The sequence below is a fragment of the Typha latifolia genome, chromosome 10, assembly GCF_019914945.1.
Source record: "Typha latifolia isolate L0001 chromosome 10, TyphaL0001v2, whole genome shotgun sequence".
NCBI classification, from domain to species: Eukaryota; Viridiplantae; Streptophyta; class Magnoliopsida; order Poales; family Typhaceae; genus Typha; species Typha latifolia.
Genome location: NC_133095.1, coordinates 8,562,699 through 8,588,126, shown reverse-complemented (window position 1 = coordinate 8,588,126; position 25,428 = coordinate 8,562,699). Strand labels below are relative to the sequence as shown.

The following is a 25,428-nucleotide window of genomic DNA, read 5'->3' as shown; positions in this document are numbered from 1 at the left end:
GCAATACAAATTTGGTTGCCTAGTATTGAACTTCTTTCAAACCTTTGGAAACAAAATATATTAATTGATTTGGAGTTATTGATATATATCTAGTTCTTTTAGATTTTAAATTTTGGGGAATTAAATATTAAGACTTTGTGCATCTCAAGTTCTATTGAGGTATATGGTCAGTCATGATTTTGAATTTAGATCGTGACAGTACTAAAATCATACAATATGGAAAGGAGTTATTCCTTTTGCAAATAATTACTAGTATATGCTTGCTTTTGCAAATAGTTACTAGGATCATAAAATGTTATAAACTACCAGTGGAATCACAATAGGGATCATTGCTCATTAACCACATAAATAGGTAGTATCTCTGAGTGCCAATTAGGATGTGCATAACATGTAAGCACTTGATAATATTGCATAGTAAAGTAGTTGCATCATAGTTTCCAGTTTCGGCCGATCCCGATCCGGGCCGAAACCAGTCAGTTGGCTGGTTTCGGCCGTACAGGTGGCTGCTGCAGACGGCTGCAACAGACGGCTACAGCAAGCAGTCTGCTGTTGTTGATAGCTGCAGCTGTCTGCTGCTGTCAGTAGCAGCTAGAGAGAGAGGGAGAGAGAGAGGGAAAGAGAGAGAGGGAAAGAGAGAGAGAAAGGGAGAGAGAGAGAGAGAGGGAAAAAGGAAGAGAGTGAGGGAGAGAGAGACAGGTCAGTAGCAGCTAGAGAGAGAGGGAGAGAGGGAAAGAGAGAGAGAAAAGGAGAGAGAGTGAGGGAGAGAGAGACAGGTCAGCAGCAGCTAGAGAGAGAGGAAGAGAGAGAGGGAAAGAGAGAGAAAAGGAAAGAAAGAGAGAGAGAGAGTGAGGGAAAAAGGAAGAGAGAGTGAGGGAGAGAGGGAAAGATAAAAAAATTGAGGGTAAGAGAGAGAGGGAAAGATAGAAAGAAATAAAAAGTGTAGGAAAAAATGGATATTTCAGACTAATAGTTAAAGGGATAGAAAAAAAGAAAGGGAGGAAGAAATTTTTTTAATTTTTTAGTTTTTAGGCTTTATATGTGAGTAATTATTATTTCTTATTTTCTTATAATTTTTTCTAAATTTTTAGGAATTTCTCAATATTTTTAAATAATATTTAGAATTTTATTTAATTAAAATAATTCGATCCGATACGGCCAATACGTATCGTTTTTCCGAACGGCCGATCCCGATCCCGACACCGATTTTTGGAACCTTTAATTGCATAGTCAACACATGGCAATGATAAAATAAATTCACTCCTGGTCATTTAAAAGGTTCATTGAGAGGGAATTTGGTCTGCAACATGCTGCAGCAGGATGCGTTAACTGCAGTGCTCAGCAATGGAAAAGAACATCTGTTACAAAAATTGGCAAAGAATATTTATCATGCAAACCACAGAATGACAGACGTGCAAATGATTAAATCTGGATCTTTTGAAGCAGTTTGTGATAATCCACAGAATGACAGACTTGTGCAAATGATTAAATTTGGATCTTTTGAAGCAGTTTGTAATAATCCGTATAACATGAACAAGAACTATGATGGCCTGTATAATGTGTGGGCTATTGCCAACATCAATTTGCCAGGATGGCTACCAATAGTCCGCATTCAATCAATGATAATCAAGCATGGATACTCACTAAATTTCAAATCTATGAATGCTGCAAACAGCTTTGAAGGAAAAGTACAGGTAAATAACGTGAAGTATGATATAAGTTTGTTGAAGGAAAAGTACGCTAATGAACTGTACAAAGTAAATAGCATGAAGTATGATATAAGTGCCTAAGATAGTAAGACGTTGCAACTAAATATCTATGATAAATCCTTCAACTATCAGTACTTATTGCTTGATACTCATAATATGTAATGATGTAATGGCAGGATGATAACTAGTATTAAAGAGACTCACCAACTAATATACCAGCAGTCAAATGCAAAAGACAGAGGTATGCATCCATAATAGCTTGTTGCCCAATCATCAAAATAGACACTTTAGCTGCACCCTGCAAGAAAGATTAAAATTTCATATTTCTTAAAAATATCATTTTATGATTTTGGGCCTTTGGCTGACTAATGCAAAACAAAAAAAAACTTTTTATACATACTTCACATTGCATACACAACACAGACTGCTTATTCTAGAAAAGAAGCGCATTTCGAAAAAAAAAAAGACAGAAGAAATTCTTACAGATTGGGTGTTACTATGCTCCATTTGTCTGATCAACAGTAGCACTTGAAGAAAAGAGATCTAGTGTACTTGTCTTAAGGAACAAAGCCACAACAATAATAATTATTAAAAGGACAAATTGAATCAATAACAAAGCAACTTATTTTGAAGGATACAAAGGTGACCATCAGTGTATAATTAACTGCTTTGTTATAGTAAACATCAATGTTTAGTGAAGTTGCATTCACTAAAATTGGTGGTAGACAGTCTCCATCATTGCCAACAGCAGGACTCTCCATCAATCCCTCCAAACGGTACCTATCATGGTCTCCATCTATTAACAAGAAAAAACAATTATCAAAGTGCAAGTTAACAAAGATGGAAGTAGATTCACAAACTAGAAAATAAAATGGTTAAGAAATTGGATAATAAGTAGATCCAAAGTGAAATGTTTCACTTTACACAAGAATCAATACCAAAACCTAATCAGGGTTTCTAGACCTTGCATAAAACAATCCTTTTATTACATTCAAAATACCAAAGAATTATGAATGAAAAAGAGAAAATGAACAAACATAGATTTGAATTGCTTATATTTTAATAGAAGGCTTTATGATAATTTACTGTTTCTGTTCTCTGTATTGCTGAATTCATTTATCTTACATTCGATCATATGTCCACCAATATTTGTTTGCAATTTGGGTTGCATTAGTTATGAAATTAATTTCATCTTGTTGCCTTTTTTCCTCGTGGTATTGCAATATGCAATCATTTTTCTAACAAATGTGCAGGCATGCCACATGTCCAAGTAACACTTGAACTTAGATCCAACTAATTAAGGCATAATGATGCATAACTGCATATGCCAAAATTGGACTATATCTGTTTGCCTGCTTTCCTTGTGGTATTGCAGTATACAATCTGTTTCCCAACAAAATGCAAGAGATTTGCTGTCTAACAAGATACTTCTCAACAATTTAAAGCATGTTCTAGTTCTTCATGATGTTCTTATTGATAATCAATTTGAATCCAGATTATGCATTTAAAGGAAGAAGAATTTGAGGAATAAATGATATCCATCTGGTTCTGGATCATTCTCACTCTTAAGGCACTCTCAGCTTGAACATGATCAGACTGGTTGTGTTGTGAAATATGAAGTTATGGTGGACTTGTCCTCACCATCAGAACAATTCACATTGATATCCACAAATGTGCAAATCCTAATTGCAGTTGAGTTAATTTGTTATATTTGTTCCTTATTCCAACTTTTTGAGCAACATCAATTATCTGCTTCAAAATTATCCATCCAAAACGCAATTTATTCATGTTCAGTTTCCCACTTCCCCTGTATCACAAACAATAAAGGGCATCAACCCCATATATCTTACTTTGACTTATGGGGTATTATTATCAGAACTACAAGATGTACACTCAATGGCCAAGCATTATAGAAGATTGGCAAAGTTAACAAGAATAAAGAGTATTTGACAGAATCAGGGATTCCAGCTACCAATGCAATGTAGTCAACTTTATCTGTTAGAAGTTAGAACAACTTCCATCAGGTCTCTACACCTATCCTTTTTTCTCTAAATAGATAAATTTACACTATTTCTAAATCTTAGATGGATGGCGCACACCTATCCTTTTTTCTCTAAATAGATAAATTTACACTATTTCTAAATCTTAGATGGATGGTGCAAAATGGAAAAAATAAATTTGGAAACAGGGAATCTCCTTTTATAAATCATACAATGTGCTATGTAAGTTTCACTCAGTACTGAGGCTGATAAAAGAAATTCTGACTATGAAATAGTTGAGTAGGATATTCAAATTAATTTGTCTCTCAAATGGATCTCTATTTAACACTAGAACGAAAGATGGTCAAACCGTCAAAGTACTATCCCAATGTCTACAGGAACTTCTAGAAGGCTGTTCTAGTGATGTGACATCAATTTCCAATTAGATTATTTACTTTATCTATTTGAACAATTATTATATTAGCCTAACATGTGGGAGATGTCTGCACCATTTTGCTTGACCATTGGACTGATTATTAGTCTAGGTAATCAAGCCAGGCTAGGTTCGATTTGTGACGTGCCTAATCCTCGTGGAATCCTCATGAAAACTCTTACACTTCTTCTCAACCCTTAACCATTCCGAAAGAACCTTGGAACTTTCCAGCAGAGCTTCTTAACTATCTTAGGACTTTCCAACATGCTCCTTACTTTTTCCAAAGAATCTTGTGACTTTCTCAAAAAACTCCTTAACTCAAGTTTCTGACCAAACTACTATTCCCATGGAAAATTATTTCAAATCTGCTATAGTTCAAAAACTTATTCCAACTACTACACGATTTGCAAAGGACGCCACATAACAATATTATTACATATGACATCTGGAAATTACTGACCAGGCCAGATATTGTGAAAAAAGAATGACATAATTAAATGATTCAGATACCATTTTGGCTTGATGGGACACGTGAAACCTGAGCAGCTATCTCTATGTTGCAATGCTTCTCCATATCATATGTAAGAGCTGATAAGAAAAGACATAATATTACAATGGTATTGCAATGGCACATAATATGGGGAAAATTAGATGTAATAGCTTACAATATTTCCTTCTATTTTTGCTTTTGGAAGATTCTTGAAACACTTGAGAGGAGAAAACTCCCAACTGTTTTGTAAAGAAAGAAAACAATATTAACCTCAACTGCTTGAAAAGAATTGTTCGAAAGAAAGTAATTGATAACAAGTTCATGAATATCCTAAAACACAGGCCAATTAAGGTGCATAAAAGAACATTGGGGTCTTGTAATGGAAGAAATAAACAACCATTAATCTAGAGAATAGAATAGTCATTCATTGCCAGCTCACCCTAATCACACGTAAGGATAACAAAATTTATGCATATCCACAACAACATTAAAATTGAAAGAAGGTGCTGCTGTCCTAAAAGCAAAGATCCAGAAAACCAGAACAATTTCTTCTGAAAAGTTGAGATAAATTTAAAAAAAATAAGGAACGTCAAAGGAAATTCACAAAAGCATGGAGTTAATATCAGAGAGAAAATGATACAGAAAGTCAAAATTTTCAAAGATGCTAGTCTAAGAATAAAAATAAAATCTCTAAAGTCTTCCTTGATCATTTTTCTACTCACCAATCTCTTCATTTAAAGGAGTTAATAAAAAGCAGAGAACTATAAGCTCATGAAAAGGAAAACTAACCAAGTTGAATTAACAATTTTCTTTGTTTTCCTGAGGGATGTCATAAGGTTGTTACTCCATCCCAAATATGATTCTTATGGATCAAAGTTAGTCCAGTCTATTTATCCTTTTTTTTACTTATTACTTTTCTGGAAGTAGCTATTCAAATTTTCAGATACATATGCATATGTGCTTATATATAAGCAGAAGGCAAATCAAACATTTATTGTTAGTTTAGTATCCTTCTCCCCCAATATTATTATTATCCATCAGGGCTACTGTCACATCAGACAAAACCGAGCTTGGACAGAACTGAAGAAGTTGTAGTGAGGACACTTGTACTTCTCCATGGACCTCTCATCCAATAAATTATGCAATGTGCTCTGATAAATCATGTGAGTTTCATGCCTCCTATCTGATAGTTGCTTGGTTGTTTGTCGTCATTCAATTGACTGAATATGCCTTGCATAAATCATGTCAAAAGATTCAAAATAATATTATAATCTGCACCTAAAGTTCATATAGTTTTGTTTTTCATTAGATATTTTGAACAAATATAAAATCCTCTTAAGATCTTCACTAAATATGATATTCATTTTCTAGAAGGGAGGATTATGGCAAGATCTAGAAACTTTCCTACATAAGAAAAGGACCATAATACCAGTTTTCTAGATATTAACTCATCGACTACTCTAAACGCTTAAGCTGTTAGAGAATATCAGTTTTTATTTTATATTTTACCACTTACTCTCAATTTTGGGCTTTTTAGACATTTTTTATAGGCCCAAAAATAAACTTAACTTTAACAAGGTGGAAATTTTATATTTAAAACAACAAATGGACCTAGCGAGATCCGAACTTAGGACCTCCTACTTTGGTACCATGTTAACTCACAACATTTACTTTGGTTAATTGTTAGACCTCTTTCCTCATCCTACATCACAAGCAATTAGTAGGAAGTAATGTAACCCTCCTATGCTCATACAAAAAGAATATGGACTTGATATGTTCCGCGATTAAAATACATAGTTGTATCCTAGTGTGTAAATTATATAGTTGTGTAAGTTTTTATTTTATTTAATCAAGAAAGCATTCTTCAACATGTGATAGAATATACACAAGGTCATTTCCAATTTATTCACCAATGAAACTAACTAATTATTATTGTAACTCTAAAAACTTAAGCTCAATTTTATATTGAGACATTTTGATAGACCCAAGAAGTGGACTTGATTTAAATGGGTAGAGGTTTTACATTTTAAATGATAGATGGGTCTAGCAAAATTTCAACTCAAGACCTCTGCTTTGATACTATATTAACTCAGTGACTACTCGAAAAACTTAAACCGTTAGAAAATGATGATTTTTATATTTTATATTTAATAATAATAAATTGTTAGTTCACTAACATCCTAAATATGGACCTCCACAAAATTCATCTCATTTCCCAAACGTTAATATCTAAGACAACATTTCTTAAAAGTACAAACTTCTAGGAAATCCTTAACTTATCCTTGGACTCTCAATAATGTAGAAAATTCTTTAAGCATCAAGAGGTATTCAGACGGTATGCATTATGAGATAATAACAAAAGTATAAAGTATAAAGCCTTTAAAACTCATAAACATCTTCTAGAATAACCAAATCCGAAAATGAAGAAAATAGCATGAACACAAGAACTAAGACAAACTCTTAGTTGACAAATGCTAACTAAACATGAACTTCATTTTATGTAGCCTGATACAAAACATCAAGAAACTACTTTAAATCTTAATTACAAAGCACACTCACATATGCAGACACAATAAGAGAAGTGTTCGTTCCTCCGTTGTCCTTAAATATTAAGATCATTTAATTAAATAAGACAAGGAATTGCACATAAGTTTGTGGTGATATCCAGAGATCTAGGACATAACTCATTCAAAAGTAAATAAAACATCATCTTCTTAAAATAAGATCCTATTGACCAACACAACAAACTATGTACTAATTACCAAATGATATGGGTTGGACAAAAAGTATTCCTCTTCTTGAAGTGTCTCGCTGTCTCCTCCACTACAATGTTTGATAAAGTTGTATTAGTTCCAACTTCCAATCTTAATGAATGACACAAAGCCTATAAAGCATGGAGACAGACAGATTTTTCTGAAGAGACAAGATCAAGAAGTGCAAATCAAATAATATAGATAATGCCCAAGACTTTCAATAAGTATTATGAAGAGCAACAAGTATTAAATCAATTCACAAAAAAGGAAAGAAAAGACATTATTCAGAGATACAATCATCAGTTCATCGAGTAGGTCAATCTAAAGTTGATACAGACTTTGTGCATAAGCATACACAAAATATAAGACTAACATAGTTGTCACAATTTAAAGTGCACGATGGATAAAAGCTGAACCATCTAATTACCTGAAAATAATGAATCAAACTTCAATAATTGAAACATAAAATAGATAATTGTAGAGACTGTTCTGCCGCATCCTAACATGAAGCAATACCTCAGCATATGTAGAAGAGGATGCACAAATATTCATAAATAAATAAGAGGGAAGATCTCCAGAACCTAAGAGACCCTCAATAAAAATATATGGATATAGTGAGTGCAGAGAAAATGGACACTTTGATCATCTTCCTACAAGAAAACTTTTCAACTACTAATTTTATCAAAATAGCAAGGCAACATTAGTGCACATAGCTAACAGGAGAAGAACTTAGTATTGGCAATGAAAATGTAATGCACCCAGAATAATGTGGCACCAGATGGGCTGCAGTCGGCACACCCCATGCAAGTTGGCAGGGCAATCCATGCATGAGACTACGCAAAACCAAACCCCTTTATGAATGACACTGAGACCTACACAAACCTAACAGTGTCTCCCCAATAAAAAGAAAATCAGGTCCTCAAAAGAAAAATATCTGGCATGTCTTCATCAGGATATTTAAACTTTAATATACTAAGATTCACATGCCTCTTTGTATGTCTTGGTTTTTCTTCCTTCTGACTCAGAGGTTTCAAATCATTTCACATAATAACATAAAACATAAGGAATTGAATATGTACATGTGTCTATGAGGCATCTAACAGGAAACATCAACTAAGCATATCTTAAACAGAAACTTAGAAAAGAAAGAGCACATCAAATACAAAGAAGATACAAATTATCCGCCATTAGAGATAACTCAGAAAACAAAAGGAATAAGAAATTGACTAGCTTAAGCTCTACCTGTTTGCTACCATTCTTAGTTGCTTGAAAGGCCATATGTATACACCTTCTACTCTTATTTGAGCTGCTCCATGATCATGTTCATTGGCAAACACATCATGGAAAGTAATTGATCCCTGTCATCATCAATTAGGGCAAGTATAAATTGTTTTATATTATCAAACTAAAATAAGATTATGCTGATCCAGTATTTTTTTTCTTTTTTTCTTTTTTTGCCCGAAGCATGATCATGTTAAAAAAGTTATAAGCAGATCGAGCAAAGAAGATGATTAAAAGCAGGTGCAATTAGAGCTGCCCGCCCAGACAGGTAAATAAGGTACAACAAAAGAAGTTCAACACAAATTCTCTTCTAAACCAGCATTTAGCATGAGAAGTATTAAAATGTCAAATAATAAAACTGCCAAAAAAAAAACTGAAAGATACAATGACAAAGAAAAATGTCACAACACGGCGATATAAAATAAGTCCAAGGCGAAAACTAGTAGCAACCTAAATATGACAGTACATGACATAACAAATGCAAACAAGAATAGTTGGAAAATAACCAGTAGATCATAAGTTCATAACTAAAGATATGCACAAGGAAGTTGTACAATGTCGATTTCTCATTACAACTGTTAACATGTTAAAAACTTCCTATGACCACCAATGTTACAAAGGTGCTTGTTAGCCTCGTAAGCAAATGGCTTCTTGCCACTTCTGTCCAAGATGATGACAACAGTGAGCACATATATATATTGAATCTATCCAGAATTCAATATTATTCTTAGTATTTTCACTATTCATACTATAGTATTAATATCTTATTTGAATAATATAAATTATCTTATCAGTCACTTTTTATGAACTTTTAGGATGTTTCTACTTTTTATATCATAGAATTTAAGTAATTAAAAAAGTAGCCTAAAATTGAAATGGCCGATATTGCTGATACATATTATTTCTTCCAACAACCAATACCGATGCCTATATTCAGAATCATATACTAGGGCATCACACTTCAAAGTTCAAACTTGGTACTAAAAGATATCAAAACAGCAGATCTCAACTTATTTGCACTCATACAGTTATATGTCTACAAACATTTAACTATTTAAGAACCATCAGACATTAATAAAACCCTAGTTGGCTAAATTAGAGCATGTTGGAAAGCCAATTTGGGTACAAGAGCTAGAAGCAAGGTTCAAAAATGTTTTGGGATATGAACCGACTAGGTAGTGCACATGAGATTGTTTAGAGATTCAGATTTCTCATTCTAGATACTTAAAACAGTTGGATATTAGATTACATAGATTCATATTTCTCAATTCTACTTTTGGTTATTCATAATTTAATAATTAGAATGCTTTGTTCAATTAGTTACTTGAAACTTTGACATGAACATTCTTGGGTTACAATATCTCAGAATTCACTTGTGAACTCTGACAAAAAATTTATAATCCTTTCTTTCTCTAATTTATGCTTTCTTTTCATTTGTCATGTAAAATGTTTGTACCAACTTATCATACTTGCTAACATTTGGCTTCTTATGTTACTTGGACAATGATAATTACAAAGTATAATCCTGCTCATGGATAGGTTCTTCATTAAGAGAAAAAACAATAATTTAACATTCATATATAGTTTATTAGTAATTATTATTTTATTATAAGTTATATATACTACTTTATTATTTTTGTTGTCAGACAAAACATAGCGACATAACATGCATCCGCGCATCGCTGCAAGGAGTGTGCCAACCATGGCAAACAACCTAAGCATATGTTGTATCGGAAACAATGATCTAAGCTACCCCCTCCTCACCCCATGCATATTTCTTCCCTAATTGATTCCTTCCTCTAAGAGCAACCATAACCCTTCGAATTCCCCTTCTCATCTCTAACTCTCCCACACAATCTCCCAACAAGAACCAGGGCATGGCAATCAAACCACTACCCAACAGTCACCCATTACTAGCACATTTATCTGCATTGTAAACAGTAGCTTTCCAATGCTTAGCAAAGGTCCTATATCAGGAAGCACAATAAACCACAGCCACCCTAACCAGGTAAATAAAGAACTGCAACCCAGTGATCCACTAATTTAGCAATATGCACCACCTCAGTACCATCTGGAAACAGCACAGATGGTACAGAAAATCCATCATTAATATCACATGCCTGTAATTAACAACCCAGATAAGGGAACACTATAAGTATAAGAAATCAAGTTGTGTTGTGTTGTGTTGGATTGTAAATCTCATACACTAAGTTACCAGTACGCACCACCTCAATACCTTAATTTTTTTTCCCAGTCAAAATAATATATCTCACCCACTTGGCCACTTGTAATTAACAACCAAAACAAGGGAACTCTATAAGTCTCAGAAGTCGAGTTGTGTTGTGCTGGTTCGTAAATCCCATACATCAAGGTTCGAAAAATCGGTATCGGTATTGGGATCGGGATCGGCCATCCAGAAAAACGATACGTATAGGCCGTATCGGCCGCCTATATCAGATCGGACTATTTTAATTAAATTAAATTCTAAATATTATTAAAATGTTAAAAAATTTCTAAAAATTTAGAAAAAATTATAAGAAAATAAGAAATAATAATTACTCACATATAAAGTCTGAAAAATAAAAATCTCTCTTTCTCCCTCTCTTCTTTCCTATCCCTCTAACTGTTAGTCTGAAATATCCATTCTCTCCCATACTTTTTTTCCTATCTTTCTCTCTCTCTCTTTCTCACCCTCTTTTTTTTATCTTTTCCTCCCTCACTCTCTCTTCCTTTTTCTCTCTCTCTCTCTCACCCTCTTTTTTTTTAATCTCTCTCTCTCTCTCTTTGACAGCTACTGCAGACAGCTGCTGTCAGCAGCAGTTGTCACAGCAGCTGACTGCTGCAGCAACAGCTGTCTGCTGCTGCTGCAGGATGTACAGGCCGAAACCAGCCGATCCCACTCGGGATCGACCGAAACTAGAATCCTTGCCATACATATAACCATAAATTTATACAGAAGAGGCAGAGTAAAGAGTGATAGTAAGCAACAGTAGAAACTAGAAAGTAATAGTTGACTTGATTATGAAGCTACATACCAGAAAACAAAGACTAAAGAATATTTAATGTTGTGGACACCACCTTTAAACATGTGAACTCGCGCAGGCAGCATGCGCAGGTGAGCAGCTCACCGAGTGACACTCAGGTTGAGCAACAGGTCATGAGAGAGAGGCTTTTATGTTGAGGGCATTTTGGTCTTTTATATTAGGATATTTTTAGTCTTTCTTTTGTTCTTTTCGCCAGGTCTCATTTATTTTAGAAATAGGTCAATTTTAGAATAGGTATTCATCTTTATTATTTCCAAAATGAGGTCCTTATTCTAGAAATAACTATTCTTATGTTCACTTATATTCTAGAATAAAGGTATAATAATTACCTTTGATGCGATACAGAGTGAAAGAAAGATAGAAAAGATTTGTGTTGTTTTTCACAAAATTACCATAAATACCATTTGACTTGATATAAAGTAGGTTGGTGGGATTGATATCAAAAATAAATAAGTAATTAGGTTAGTATGTGGTATAAGATGTAATCTTAATGACTAGTATTTGTATTTTAGAATGGGGTTATTATGATGTTTAGCTGCTATTCTGGAATAAGGAGTTGTATTCCAAAACATAAAAAAAAGTCAAATATGAAGTAAAGAGAGGCTAAAGATTTGTGGTTTTATTGTTGAAGGTTAATGAAAATTTTCATATTTTGATATTGTCTACTCTTTCTCGTTGGTGGATTCTCCGGGCTTCTTTACTTTGTTCTTTGCTCGTACTCTCGTTCTACATTATTTTTGGTGTCAGAGCCAAAGATTTGCCCTTGGTTATCCATTGCCACTTAATCGAAGGTTCTAGTATATAAATGGTCCACCTCCCTATTTCTACAAGACTCCCCACTTGTTTTCACTTGACCCCTCAAGTTGCACACATCGGATCATCTCAAACTCCATTGCATATTGAGCACAACTAGTTCTGAATCGCATGAGGAGATCGGCATCATCAAAGAACGAAGGGAGCTCATCATCACTACGGAACCACAAAGCCAAACTCAGCGGTCGCCAAAATCGAGTTGTTCATGCTACGTCCAATAGTCGACTACCAACAAACCAATCATATTCCCCGCCATCATTGCCACAAGTAAAACAAAAAACTAAAAAGCAAGAGAGCATTTAGAAAACAATGAAAGTTAAAGTTGGGTTTATTCCCTCGACCTCAAAATTCTAAATTTCAAAATGTGAATTTCGAGTGATTTGCCATTTCCTTAATATCCTAACATATTTAGCATTTCCTAAAAAATTTCTTTCCTTAATCATCTCGTCAAATACCAACTATACATAACAATCCAACTCATAAATCTACCCAAGCCCAACTATCCATGACAATCCAAATATATCAAAAATCACTTCCTTCTTTTTTCGCCCAAATTTACCAAATTTCAACCCCCTCGAACACACACACCAAAAGAAAAAATTCCAATAAAATCCCTCACCTAAACCCACGAACCCACATCTAAAACAATCCAAAATACAACCAACCCGATCCGTTAACCCATTAACTCATCTTCTCCCTCATGCAACCAATCCAATCCCTTTTCCCTATCTCTCTCAGATCCCTGGCAGAACACCTCCCACCGCCCGCTCTACTTTCTATTTTGGACAATTTGAATCGGGATCAGTCAAATTGGCCAATCCATTTCAGCAACGCAAGACACCTCCCACCGCCCGCTCTACTTTCCATTTCGGACGATTCGGATCAGGATCAATCGAATTGGCCAATTCATTTCAGTCGAATTGGGATCAATCAATACTTCAATCCATGATTTGAAGTTTGTCCATGGTTTTAAGGCTCATAATCCTTTGGATCTTCTCCTGACACCTCATTTTAGAGTCTTTGATCGACAAAAGAATTTGCAAATCATGTTCTTTCATTACATCACATGTTGGAAATTATGTCATGGTTCGTGTCAAACCCAAGGTTCTAAGTATTGGTTACGGGGTCGGTTGTTTGAGAAAACAATATGGATCGGTCATATCAACTATATCGGCAATTCTTTTTGGCAATAGAAATCAGGATCGGTCGATACCATAGTCAGACTTAAATAATTTCTATCTGCAAAGAAGTTGCAAGCCCATAATGTTGGACCTTTCTAGATATTGGAACGTATAGGACCTAATGCCTATATTATTGATATTTCTTTTAATTATGGCATCAGTTCCACTTTTAATATTGAGTACTTAGTTGCTTATAAACTTCCTTCGACTATCCAAGTGATCTTTACGACACACCTACTTCTACCCCTCTAGATATCTCTATTTTTGACCCTACCCACCTCCTCTTTTTCATCCACGCGAAAGGAAAGGATAGAAGCTATTTTGGATTAACAGATAGCATCTAATATCGAAGAAGTTCATTGTTTCCTAGTTCGTTGGAGAGACCATCCAAATTTTGATAGATGGATTACTCGATAGGAGCTACAACATATCAATCCAGACATCTTAGAGTTCTACCAGAGCCGTCCTCAGTCCCACTTGATTGAGTCGAGTCTCTCCGACGTAAGAAAACCTAGTGCAAAAACTACCTTTAGACATGTGTACTCGCGCAGACGCAAAAGGACAGCCCACCATGTGACACTCTTGCTGGGCAATAAATCATGAGAGAGGGACTTTTATCTTGAGGGAATTTTGGTGTTTTATGTTGCGGTATTGTAATCTATTTCTCTTTTGTTCCTTTCACCTCTATAAAAGCTTGAGATGTTTTGTCAAAGGTTAATGAATAATTTGATAGTTTGAGGTTGTCTACTCTTTCTTATCAGTGAATTCCAACACCCCATTAGTGGATTCAGCAAGTTTTTGTTATTTTATTTTTCGCATGTACTCTCGTTCTACATCAATCAAATCATTCTAAATTCCAAACAGCATAGCACGATGACAAGCAAAATAGTTGGTGCTTCACTTAATATAAAGCAAGATTAAATATTTTATCAGTTCCATAACTTTGCTTTTTAACACCATATTAATTCAGCACATACAAGATAGAAATATGCCTACAGTAAGTAGACATAACAAAGATAATGTTTCTTCAGAAAAAAAAGCAATTATAATGGTATAAATTGCTAATCATTCTGAAACTCTGAAAGCTTATACAATTGTTGTACCTTACCTGAATGTAGTGTATCCCACTTATCTTTGTCGGAGTGCTCATTAATTCCAAGACAGACACACCATTAGGTTTTGCAAAGTCCAGAAACCTAGAAGAGCCATTTGAGCTATCAACAAAGCTCCACCTTCCTGTAACTCAGGATTATCACAAGAACAATTAGACCCTAGAATCATCTTTCCGGAAGATGCTCCTTATACATATTCACAGAATAGTAAGAAGTAAACTCTCTCACAGGTAACATTTTGCATAATAACATCGTTTCTCATGCTTCATGACATACTAACTTAGGATCCTATGTCAAACTTCAACTTTAATTGTAATTTTCTTGAGAAATCTTTCATGAAATATATCAACAAAAAGATACAATAGAAAGTTCTATGATTTTATAGTTCCAATCTAGTACCAACAATTGCACGAAGGATCTCTAAGATACATTAAGAACATCCACCAAAATGACATTTCCAAGATCCTCGAAAGATGGGTTATTATCCACCAAGAATAAAGGGAAATTGTATCCAACCACTTTAGCTCGTTGAAAAGAATTCTTATGAAAACAATCATTAGAATAGTAACGATTCATCATTTATTTTACTTAGTAGTCAGAATTTGAATAGCTAAATTATGCAATTTAGGTCTCCCAGGGAATTCAAAGAATCTAGTGAGTCTCTTATAACCTTCCCGATTTCAACTCATGTAATTCAGTTGTTTCATTATACTTTCTCATTGAGGCCTCTCCTATTAAGGTGTTGCGGATGATCATTATTGATTAGAATTCTGTCTTTAACTTTTCAGATTGTACCAAAAAAGGATAAGGTGGCCATGGTTGTTCTCATATCTTATCCTTGAATAAAGTATAAATGGGTTTAGAAAGATTGACTGTTTGGTTGTACACTAGAATAGTGGTATCATTATCATCTTTGATGTGACATAAAAAAGCAATGGATTTAGATGTCAAATGACCAAATTACTCTTTATAGTTTACGGACGCGGTGAGAACGCTTAGGTTTTTAGGGATTTATTTTGTTGTTTAGTTCAAAAGGGTAGCCTCTAAGTACTGTGGAGTGCACCCTAATTGGATTATGTTATGATTGAATCTTATTTCTCTCTATCTCCCTTCCTCTCTCTCTCTTCTCGAGCCCTAATTTCACGTTGACCACTAGTCGATATCGGCTAGATCCTTCCCCTTGTCTGTCGCTACCCTACTTCTTCTAGGAGCGATCCCCATCTCCCCCCTCGTCCGATCTCTTCTCTACTCACACGTATCCTTATCACTATATTCATTCCACCTTCATTCCTTCCACCACCATTAAAGAGCTTCCTTTAATCCAAATACCCAATCTAAATCTCTCTTGAGTTTGGCTCATAACACATATTTTTATAAACAAAAGCTTCGTAGTTAGATATGGTTTTTCATAGCCCAATTCAGTGGAAGAACGAAAGTACAAGTATATATGCAGTAGGGCAACTGCATGAAGCATTTATCTAGAACCTTAAAAATTAAAATCAATCAAAAGATAAAATACAACAATAACAATAACAACAACAATAATAATAATAATAATTTGTATTCAAGAAATAAAAATGGAAATTTGTAAAGATAGAATGCTAATGGCTATGGGAGAGGGTAGGATCAATTGCTGGTTTTAATTACCTTTTGTAGGTGCTTCTAGTGGAATTCTCATTGGAGTGAATGATGAGAAATTGGCTGTGCTTGATTGAAAATTTGGACTCATGCTATTTCTGTGAATATATGCAGCAGAGATAATTAGGTTAATTGGGTTTTGACTAATGTGTATGGCCCCCAAGAGTGGAAAGATAAAGAAGTTCTCTGGGATGATCTTAAGGAGATAAAGAAAACTAGAATGGGGAGAAATCCGCTTTACTAAAAAAAAAAGCGAAAAGCGCCTTGTAGATGGGGCTTCAAGGAGGGCGTCTTAACATAGCATATCACAAGAGCGAGGCGAGGGGAGATTGTCGGGTCGGAGGTTTCTGCCTTGTTATCAAAAAGGGCTGCTTCGCGAAGCTGGGCGTTCTGTATGATCCATACAAGACCCCCCGAGTAGGCGGGTCGAGAAAGTATTGGCTATTGGGGGGGGTTTCAATGCCACAAGATTTAAAAGAGATAGAAAAGAAAAAAAAATCTTGCACTAAAGATAAGAGAATTTTCAACAATATTATTAATGATTTGGAAATTATGGAGATTAGATTGTCTAGCAGAAGATTCTCTTGGACAAATATGAGAGAAAATCCTATTTTTGCTCTCTTGGATAGAGTTTTTGCCTCCACTGAGTGGGAGAGTTGTTATCATTTAACTATGATTAAGACATTACCAAAGATTTACTCTGACCATGTTCCTTTGCTGGTGGATACTGGAGATATGAGTTATAGGTTCACTCTTTCAAACTAGAACATTTTTGGTTCTATAAGGCTGAGTTTGATGAACTCATAAAGAAATGGTGGTCTCGAGAGATTGTAGGTATTTCTACTATTGATATCTGCGCTAAGAAGATTAAAATACTGAGACAAAGTATGAGAGGCTGGAGTAAAAATCTAAAAAATGAGGATCAGGCTCAAAAAAAAATTGCTTCAGATTGTTAATCTGTTAGACATTCTGGAGGAAAATAGACAATTGTCTAAGGAGGAAGCTCAAAATAGAGAAAATGCAGTGATTCAATTATATCAACTATATAAAGAGGAGGAAATGAGATTGCAACAAAGATCTAGACAATTATGGCTGACTACTGATGATCTCAATACTGCTTTCTTTCATAAGGTAGTATTTTTTTGATTCAAATTGATGGTGAACAATCCATGAATCAAAAGGCTATTAGAGAGCATATCACTAATTATTACAAACAGTTGTTTGAAACTGTAAGCACCTGGAGATTTGATCTCATGACAAATTGGAGGTAAATAAAGTTGAGGCTTTAGTGGCTCCTTTCAATGAAGAGGAGATTTATGAGGCTATGTTTCATATGGCAGAAAATAAAGTTCCTAGGCTTGATGATTTTGGGATGAAATTTTTTCATCATATTTTGGGACAATATTAAGGAGATTATTGATATGCTGGTGATTGCTACTTGCATAGGTTGAACTGTGCTATGATTTGCCTAATTCCTCAGAAGAAATAGGGCAGACAAGGTGGAGGGCTTTAGGCCTATCAGTTTGTTGAACTGCAGCTACAAGATAATTACAAAGGTGTTAACTAACAGATTATGTCATGTGATTAATGAGTTAATCACTGATTATCAAAGTGCCTTCATTAAAGGCGAATACATTATTGATAGCATGGTTAGTGCTCGTGAAATAATTTTTGGGGTTAAAAAGCAGAAAACTAAAGACATTATATTGAAGTTGGATTTTGAAAAGGCATATAATAAAGTTAGATGGGATTTTGTGGCTAATATTTTAAAAAGGAGGGGATTTCCTGAAAAGTGGATTGGTTGGGTGATTCAGTCTGTTACAATTGGTTCTTTTGCAATAAATCTGAATGGTGAGTTAGGAAAGTATTTTAAATGTAAAAAAGGGTTGAGGTAAGGAGATCCACTGTCTCCTTATCTTTTTATGCTGAGCTAAACAGGATGCTAACTAAAGCAAAACAATTTGGTCTAATTACTAGATTAGGAAGTTTTATGAGAAGGGTATTACTAATCTTTTGGTGCAAAACAGAATTAAGTTTTCTTAACTATCTTTTGGTGCAAAATTATGTAAAATAACTTTGTTAGAGTCTATAAGGACAATTATTTCTTCTAATCTTCTTCTTCTTCCTTTTCTGTTTTCTTCCTTTCACCAATTTGCACAATACTTTCTGCTGAATTAAATTCAATACTTCTTTCTTTCTCAAATCAAATGTCATCTTCAATCTGATCTACTCCACTTTTTAGTTGGAAATTTTCAATTTGACTCAGACATTAAGCAAAACAAAACTAAAGTACTGCATTACTACAAGAAAACCCACAAAATCGAAATCCATATCACGTAGATCTGTCATTAAACATGTTTAGTTGTTCACTTCAAAAAATAAAACCTCTGGATCAATACTTAACAATGAAAGAAACAGAAAACAGGAACACAATTTTGAGGACATATACATAGAATAGATATCTGTTGAAAGCCTGAGCCAAAATTCGAGATATAGAAACAGTTAATCATTTTCTTGTGTAAAATTCACTACAAGGAGATGAAAAGGATACCGACCTTTATATGTTCCTGTAATATTCCACGGAGAATAGGAATTTAGCTCATTGTCATCTCTTTTAAGGAAAGCATGCTGTAGAAGGAAGCAGTTACTAAATCAATTGACTAGTAGACAATCAGAAGCAAGTTTCATAACTGCTAGTACAAATAAAAGTCAAGATATTCTATTATGAAACAAAGAGTAGAATTAACTTCTGTCAAATGTCAAATAAATAATGAAATTCTTTATTCAAGAGAAAAGGAGTAAGAGTGCATTCCTTTGGCTTGCATAATTAGGATTTAAATATATCCAAAAGAATCTATTTACCAAAGACAGCCAATAAAAGGGAAAATTCAAATTCATCGTACTTCATAATATAAGCCATTTAGGTCATACTGGTATCATAAAAGCAATATAAATTAGCACTTCTTACGACTCCACATAAAATAACGAAATGTATCATCTTATTAAATCAACATTCAAATCAAAGGATATTGGGTCATATAATATTACCAAGTTATTGGCTTACTGCGCGATACGATTTCCCCTTGGGCTAAGGTTCGATCTTTCCCGTCTTCAGATCTGGACAGGAACTGACATGAAACTTTGAAAATATATCCCGAAAGATGCAGCCGTCGGATCAACGTGAAATTTTAATATGTTATAGTCCCAGAAAAGAGCTTTCCAATAAATCAAGTTTCAGGCGAATCGGATGGTGGGATCTCGAGATATCGTCCGATTAGTAGAGAAACATCAGGGAATCCATCTTTGGATCCGTGGATGGAGGCATGAGATCCTTGGTGATGGTGGAGGGTGGTGGGCCAGCGATAATGGGGTGGCACCGGTGAATAAGTGGTGGTGGAACAGTTATGGGTGATAGAAGGGGTTAGGGCAAGGTGATAGATAGATTGGAAGAAGGGGGAGGAGTGGGCCACCCCTAAGAGTCTAGGGTGATTGGCCGGTCGAGGGAGGCTAGAAGCGGCGACGCTGGGGAACGAGGGAACGAGAGAACGAGAGAGAAGAAGATGAAAGAGGCTAGGGAAAAACTCAATTTTTTCAATACTGGTTACATGGTTGCCATCCACACCTTTAAAGGTTAACCAAACAATTCAAAAATGACAATTATTAACCCTAAAACAGTAGATTTGTGTCGATCGCGTTCGAACGCACAATTCGCGTTCTCTGTATGTGCGAACGTGATGCAGGCGTTCGCAACCGCGTTCAAACGCACATTTTGCACTATCTGTATTTGCTAACCTGATATAAGCATTCGCAAGAGCGTTCGAACACATTCCACCCGCGTTCAAACGCGACATACAAAAAACTTATTTTTCTATAAATTAAACACTAAAACAAGAATAATAGACACCCCTAAAATGTATCCATGCTCGAGTCGACATCGGTGAAGTCTGAATCGTATTACTGCATTACCCTATTCAAATGCTTTTCAACAAATCAAGAATAATCATTATCAAGCCTCAAACTGATGTAGTCATAACTTCTTATAGGATTGGTCATCACTCATAGAAGTGGCAATGAAACAAGTTTTGCCATGCTTGAGTCAAGTCAAAATTTCAACTCATAATCAAGCCATAATAGAGTTATATTAGGATTCTAGGAAACACACAGACCAGCGGATCTCAACCTATCAGCCAAGCTAAAGAAAAGTAGAAATTAAAAAATTAGACTAGGCTTTGGGGAGATGTAAAGGAGATGCCAATAGAAAGAACAATCTTGGAAAATGACCTAAGCATTTAGCTTTCTCCTTTTTCGCAAGCCTAGCATCTAACTCCATCCCAAATCTATATTATGAACTATGGTGAACCGTGAATGCACCAAATTGGTAATTGCAAGCTGCAACACCTAATCACTAGTCAATATCAGTGTGTCACTATCCATTCTTCATATCAACATAAGAATCAAAAAAATAAAACGGGCATCCTAGTGCATAGATGCTCCCGACAATGCAAGGTCTCAGAAGGGAAGATGTCTATAGTCTATCCCTAATTACTAAAGAAGTTATTTCCTAATTTGACCCACGACCTCTTAAATGCAAGTGCAAGTCTTACCTATCACACCTAGTGATGCTCTTTCATATTAACACAAGACTATGACAGTTAATTGATGTGATTCATTCTCTTCTTGAAAATAGTATTTGCAATCAGAGGATTGTAGGACAAAGAAAAACCCAAAATTATTTCTCATATATCAATCTTCTGTCCATACCCAAGGCCTTCAAGTACTGTTTCATATCCTCCTCTTGTTTTTCTTATGGGACCATTCAGTCAACTCCTATACAAAATTTCTCATAGTCAGGTATCCTTCTTTCATCCAAATCTTCCCAACATTCTTACTTTATAAGGTCAGCCACTCCTACTTGAGGGGCATAAGCACAAACGATCTTAAGTATTTCTACACCTTATACAGTTTCATTGTATTACTCCATCTTCTACTCTACTTCTGCAATATTGTCTTACAGATCTTTATCCTCAATTATGCCTACCCCATTCAGTATTTTTCCTTTATTCATTTATAAAAGCTCATAACCACTACTTTCAAGATTCCTAGATTTTCTCCTACCCATCTGGTGAAAAAAAAAAAAAAATCGCTGTGTGGAAAAAAGATAGCGGTGAAAAAATATTCCTGCACGGTGAAAAAAAAAACAGAAGAGGACCATCCCAAAGCTCTCTATTACACCCTACACTGTTACAAATATGGCAGTCCGAACATGATAATTATTCATAATTCACCAAATTATTCACAAACCAGACGACATTTCGATGCACTTCCATCATAAAACCAACATATGCTCCAATTCCACCTTAAAAAGATAGCTGTGTGGTAAATCCGCAAGTAAAACGCGCTTAAACAAAGTTTTGAAAATAAATAATAATGATAATAATAACTCTGAATTCTCCCCACTTACCACAAAAAAGAACGCAGAAAACCAACAAAATTAAGAACCAAAAAGTAGACAAAAGACGCAAACCTCATCGCCCCAAGACCCAGAAACGACCGAAGCCCTCTCCCTGAGAGGCCTCAACGCCTCCAGATGCCGAATTAATCCAATAACGAGCAGCAAAACGATGACTCCCATTTCCGGCACCAATCGCCGATTCCTCCGACCTCAAGCTGGCAACATAAGAGGAGGGATTCCAGAACACGCTCAGACCAAGAAGAGGAGGTTGCTTGCGAAGGAGTCAACTACCAACCAAACCCAAAAATAATAGAAGAGACTAGGAGAGGTGAAAAAGAGGTTAGAGAAAGGGAGAGCTCAACGAACTGACGAGAAAACTACGACTCCCTTACCAAAATTACAACGTTGACCGCTCATCGTCGGAATAGTAATTTGAGAGCGAGAAATCGGTCAAAGGAGAAGAGGCGTGGAGAATTTTCTTGGTCAGGATTGGAATAATGGAATCGAATCGGCGACGGAGGACTTCGTTTTGGTTTTCAGTCGGCGGGGGGGGGGGGTTCGCGAGAAAAGAAGGTAAGATTCTCTGCGTGCAGGGGATGTAGGAATTTGTTCAGTCTGCGTACTTGGCCGTTCGTGACTGGCTGTTGCACAACGTTCCTGCATCGGATTACAGAGAATCTGTCCCGTGTTTGGGGTTGGTTTAGTGTAGGTGGCTGGAGCTTAGTTGTGTATTACGTTATATTGACCTGTTTTATATGTAGAATTAGTTAGGGCAATAATAATAATTTGGTTAGTATTTGAGTATTACTCAATGATGGCTAATCTATATCTAAACAGACAAGATTTAATTGAGTTTTTTTTACCAAACTAGTACTCCCTATAAACTTTTTTTTACCAGTTTGGTCTATAAATCAAACTTATTTTTATCATGGAATGGAATGGTAAAACACTTTACTTTTCAATATTTTTACAGTAAATTTAAATACTGAAAAGTTTAGCAATTTATTTTAAAAAAGAATTTGATAAATATTTTTTTGAATATAAACAACCACTTAAAATGTTCATTATTTTAATTAAAAACGCTTCAGCACAACATTGTTCTGATGCACCTGTTCAGCAATTCATTTGGAAAAAGAAATCCACCAAAGTGTTTTGAAAAAAGACAACTGAAATTTTATGCATTTTTTGTTTAGTTAAACGCTCAACTTTTAAATATTTTACTGTTATATTCATCATATTTCATAACTAAAGACATTTCACTAAAACAATCAAACCCCAAAAAACTAAAAAAAAAATTCATAAACCAATAATAACACACCAAATCAAATAAAATTTCAGCGGTCAATATAACCACTAAATATTATGCAAATATCGTAACCTAAACAAATGAGATATGTTTACGTGATATTTTTCCGAGATATATTCCATATTCAAACATTAAAGCCATATAAACAAGAGTTTTTAATCAAATTAGTCACGTTCTAAACTTTATTTACCAACCTCAAATTTATTAGTCAAGGACTCAAGGGGGTCTAAGGCACTGTAGCCCTATTTAACATATAAATCACTTCAGCATTTGTTATTAGACTGAATCAGATAGCCCATTCACTTAGGCTTAACGCATGAGAAGGGTCAGGGACTCTTAGCATTTTGCGATAGGCTAATTATATATTTATTTTTATTTTTGTATTTGCTTTTTAGTTGATTTTGTTATTTAGTCCTTTTTGCTTATACGTAAGAGTCAACCTCGAGCCGGTTAGCTGGGTTGGCTTTGATAGCTACAAAATCCACTTGTGGTGCACACCTAATCTTTTAATTTGATGCATTAGGAGCTGGTTCAACTCATTAGATATAAGATAAGATTAGTTAGGTCGACCAAATCGATAAGGGAATCACTATATAACATGTGGTGCACCTCTATTCTAGATTATCTTAGATTATTGAACTAATTTCAATCTTGACTCCTTCCTTATTGCTTGACTACCTCTAAAGCCATGGCTGGCCTAGCACCATCTAGGGTTGCTCACTCTGTCGCCTACCTCCTCGTCCAACAAACCCCTCTCAACCCTAAGAGACGATCCACTCCTTTTACATATCGCTTTCTCTATTATCCCACACCTACACTCATATCGCCCACTATCTCCACCCAACCTAGGTCATGCTCCACCACTACCATATCGACCTCCTTTCACTATCCATTCCGATAGATTCATCCATCATCCTAAATCTATCAATCTTCTTGACATATGAGAGAGGCAAAATATAATTAATCTTATAATTTAAGCTTGTTGTAGCCCGCTTCTTTGGAGGATTAATGAAGTTGTCTAACATATTACTTATATATTAGGGAATGCTAAATCCTTTATCTATTATAGGATTAACTTATAGGCTCATAATATATCAAAAAGAAAATAGATCAATATTATTATCTAATTAATAATATTAAATATTAAATTTATATGAGTCGAGTTGGATCATTAGAGGCTTAATAGCCTTAACGACAGTCATAAAAAGGGTGGTGCAGGTCATGCTACTCTTGGCTTAATATCAAGAGATTTTACATAATTCTGACTTAAAATTTTCAAAATATTATAATTAACACTACATTATTTAGAATATTATAATTGCAACAGAAATCCTTATATTCTTTTAAAAATATCATTCTATTAGTCAGTTGAATCTAAATAATCATGATACAACTTATACCCCCCAAAAAAGAACTATTTTATCATTGCATAAATCCAACTAAGAATAATTTAAAAGCTAACCCGGTATACCATCTTACAACCGAGTATATCTTATTTTATGTGAGACAAAAATTATTGTTAAATATATTTTACACACTAAACTTCAATGGAAGGGTATTTAAATTATTTATTAACATTAGTAATTATCTATCAGGAATATTCTGTTAAAAAATTAATCATAATGTCAACTCTAATAAATGAGTTCAAACATTTTGGTTTTGAATTGGTCAAAAGGAAAAGGAAAAGGAAAAGAAAAGAAAAGAAAAGACTACAGAGTTGATAGATGTGGAAAGCCAAACCTGATCCGATATTAGCATGATATCACATTAATATAATCTCGGCACATCTTAATTTAAGAGAAATTTTCATATAGCACCCTATCTTTTGACAACATTATAATTTACATCCTATATTCTTACTATTTATAATAATTAAACGAATATGTATAGAGAATACTATGACGTTATATCTGTTAGTTAAACTTAACTAAATTTTTAGGTTAAGTTAATTATACCATTTTAGGAATAAGAATATTTTAATCATTTTAGAAGTAAAATATTTCTACTTAATAAAATGCTCATATTCATTAAATCATATGATTTAATTTATAAATAATAAAAATATAGTATATAAATTACAATTTAATGGAAAAGTAGGGTTTTATATGCAAACTTCCCTAATTTCAATCAGGTGTAATTGATTCCCATCAAGATCTCGAACTCACCACCTTCCTTTTTCTCTCCTCTCTCTCTCTCCCTCTCTCCTCCGCGTTCTTATATATGGTAACAAACGTTTACCA

The 25,428-nt window shown here is 34.6% G+C and overlaps 1 protein-coding gene across 3 annotated transcripts in view; it reads right to left on the bottom strand.

Annotated features, from left to right (window-relative positions):
* Positions 1 to 22,427, bottom strand: part of LOC140796345 (transmembrane E3 ubiquitin-protein ligase FLY1-like) — a 36,193-nt gene extending 13,766 nt beyond the window's left edge. The window contains exons 1-11 of one of the 3 annotated variants that reach the window (XM_073149340.1): positions 22,275 to 22,427; positions 21,955 to 22,097; positions 18,986 to 19,058; positions 14,789 to 14,916; positions 8,604 to 8,719; positions 7,371 to 7,431; positions 4,784 to 4,847; positions 4,629 to 4,706; positions 2,345 to 2,502; positions 2,190 to 2,249; positions 1,911 to 2,004 (exon numbers count right to left, since the gene is read on the bottom strand). In XM_073149340.1, coding sequence (XP_073005441.1) covers positions 1,911 to 2,004; positions 2,190 to 2,249; positions 2,345 to 2,502; positions 4,629 to 4,706; positions 4,784 to 4,847; positions 7,371 to 7,431; positions 8,604 to 8,719; positions 14,789 to 14,916; positions 18,986 to 19,058; positions 21,955 to 22,062 — 940 coding nt within the window. In that variant the 5' untranslated portion in view covers positions 22,063 to 22,097; positions 22,275 to 22,427. Of the gene's footprint in view, positions 1 to 1,910; positions 2,005 to 2,189; positions 2,250 to 2,344; positions 2,503 to 4,628; positions 4,707 to 4,783; positions 4,848 to 7,370; positions 7,432 to 8,603; positions 8,720 to 14,788; positions 14,917 to 18,985; positions 19,059 to 21,954; positions 22,202 to 22,274 lie in introns of all 3 variants that reach the window. The other 2 variants (XM_073149338.1, XM_073149339.1) reach the window with 2 other exon arrangements.
* Positions 22,428 to 25,428: the final 3,001 nt, after the last annotated feature.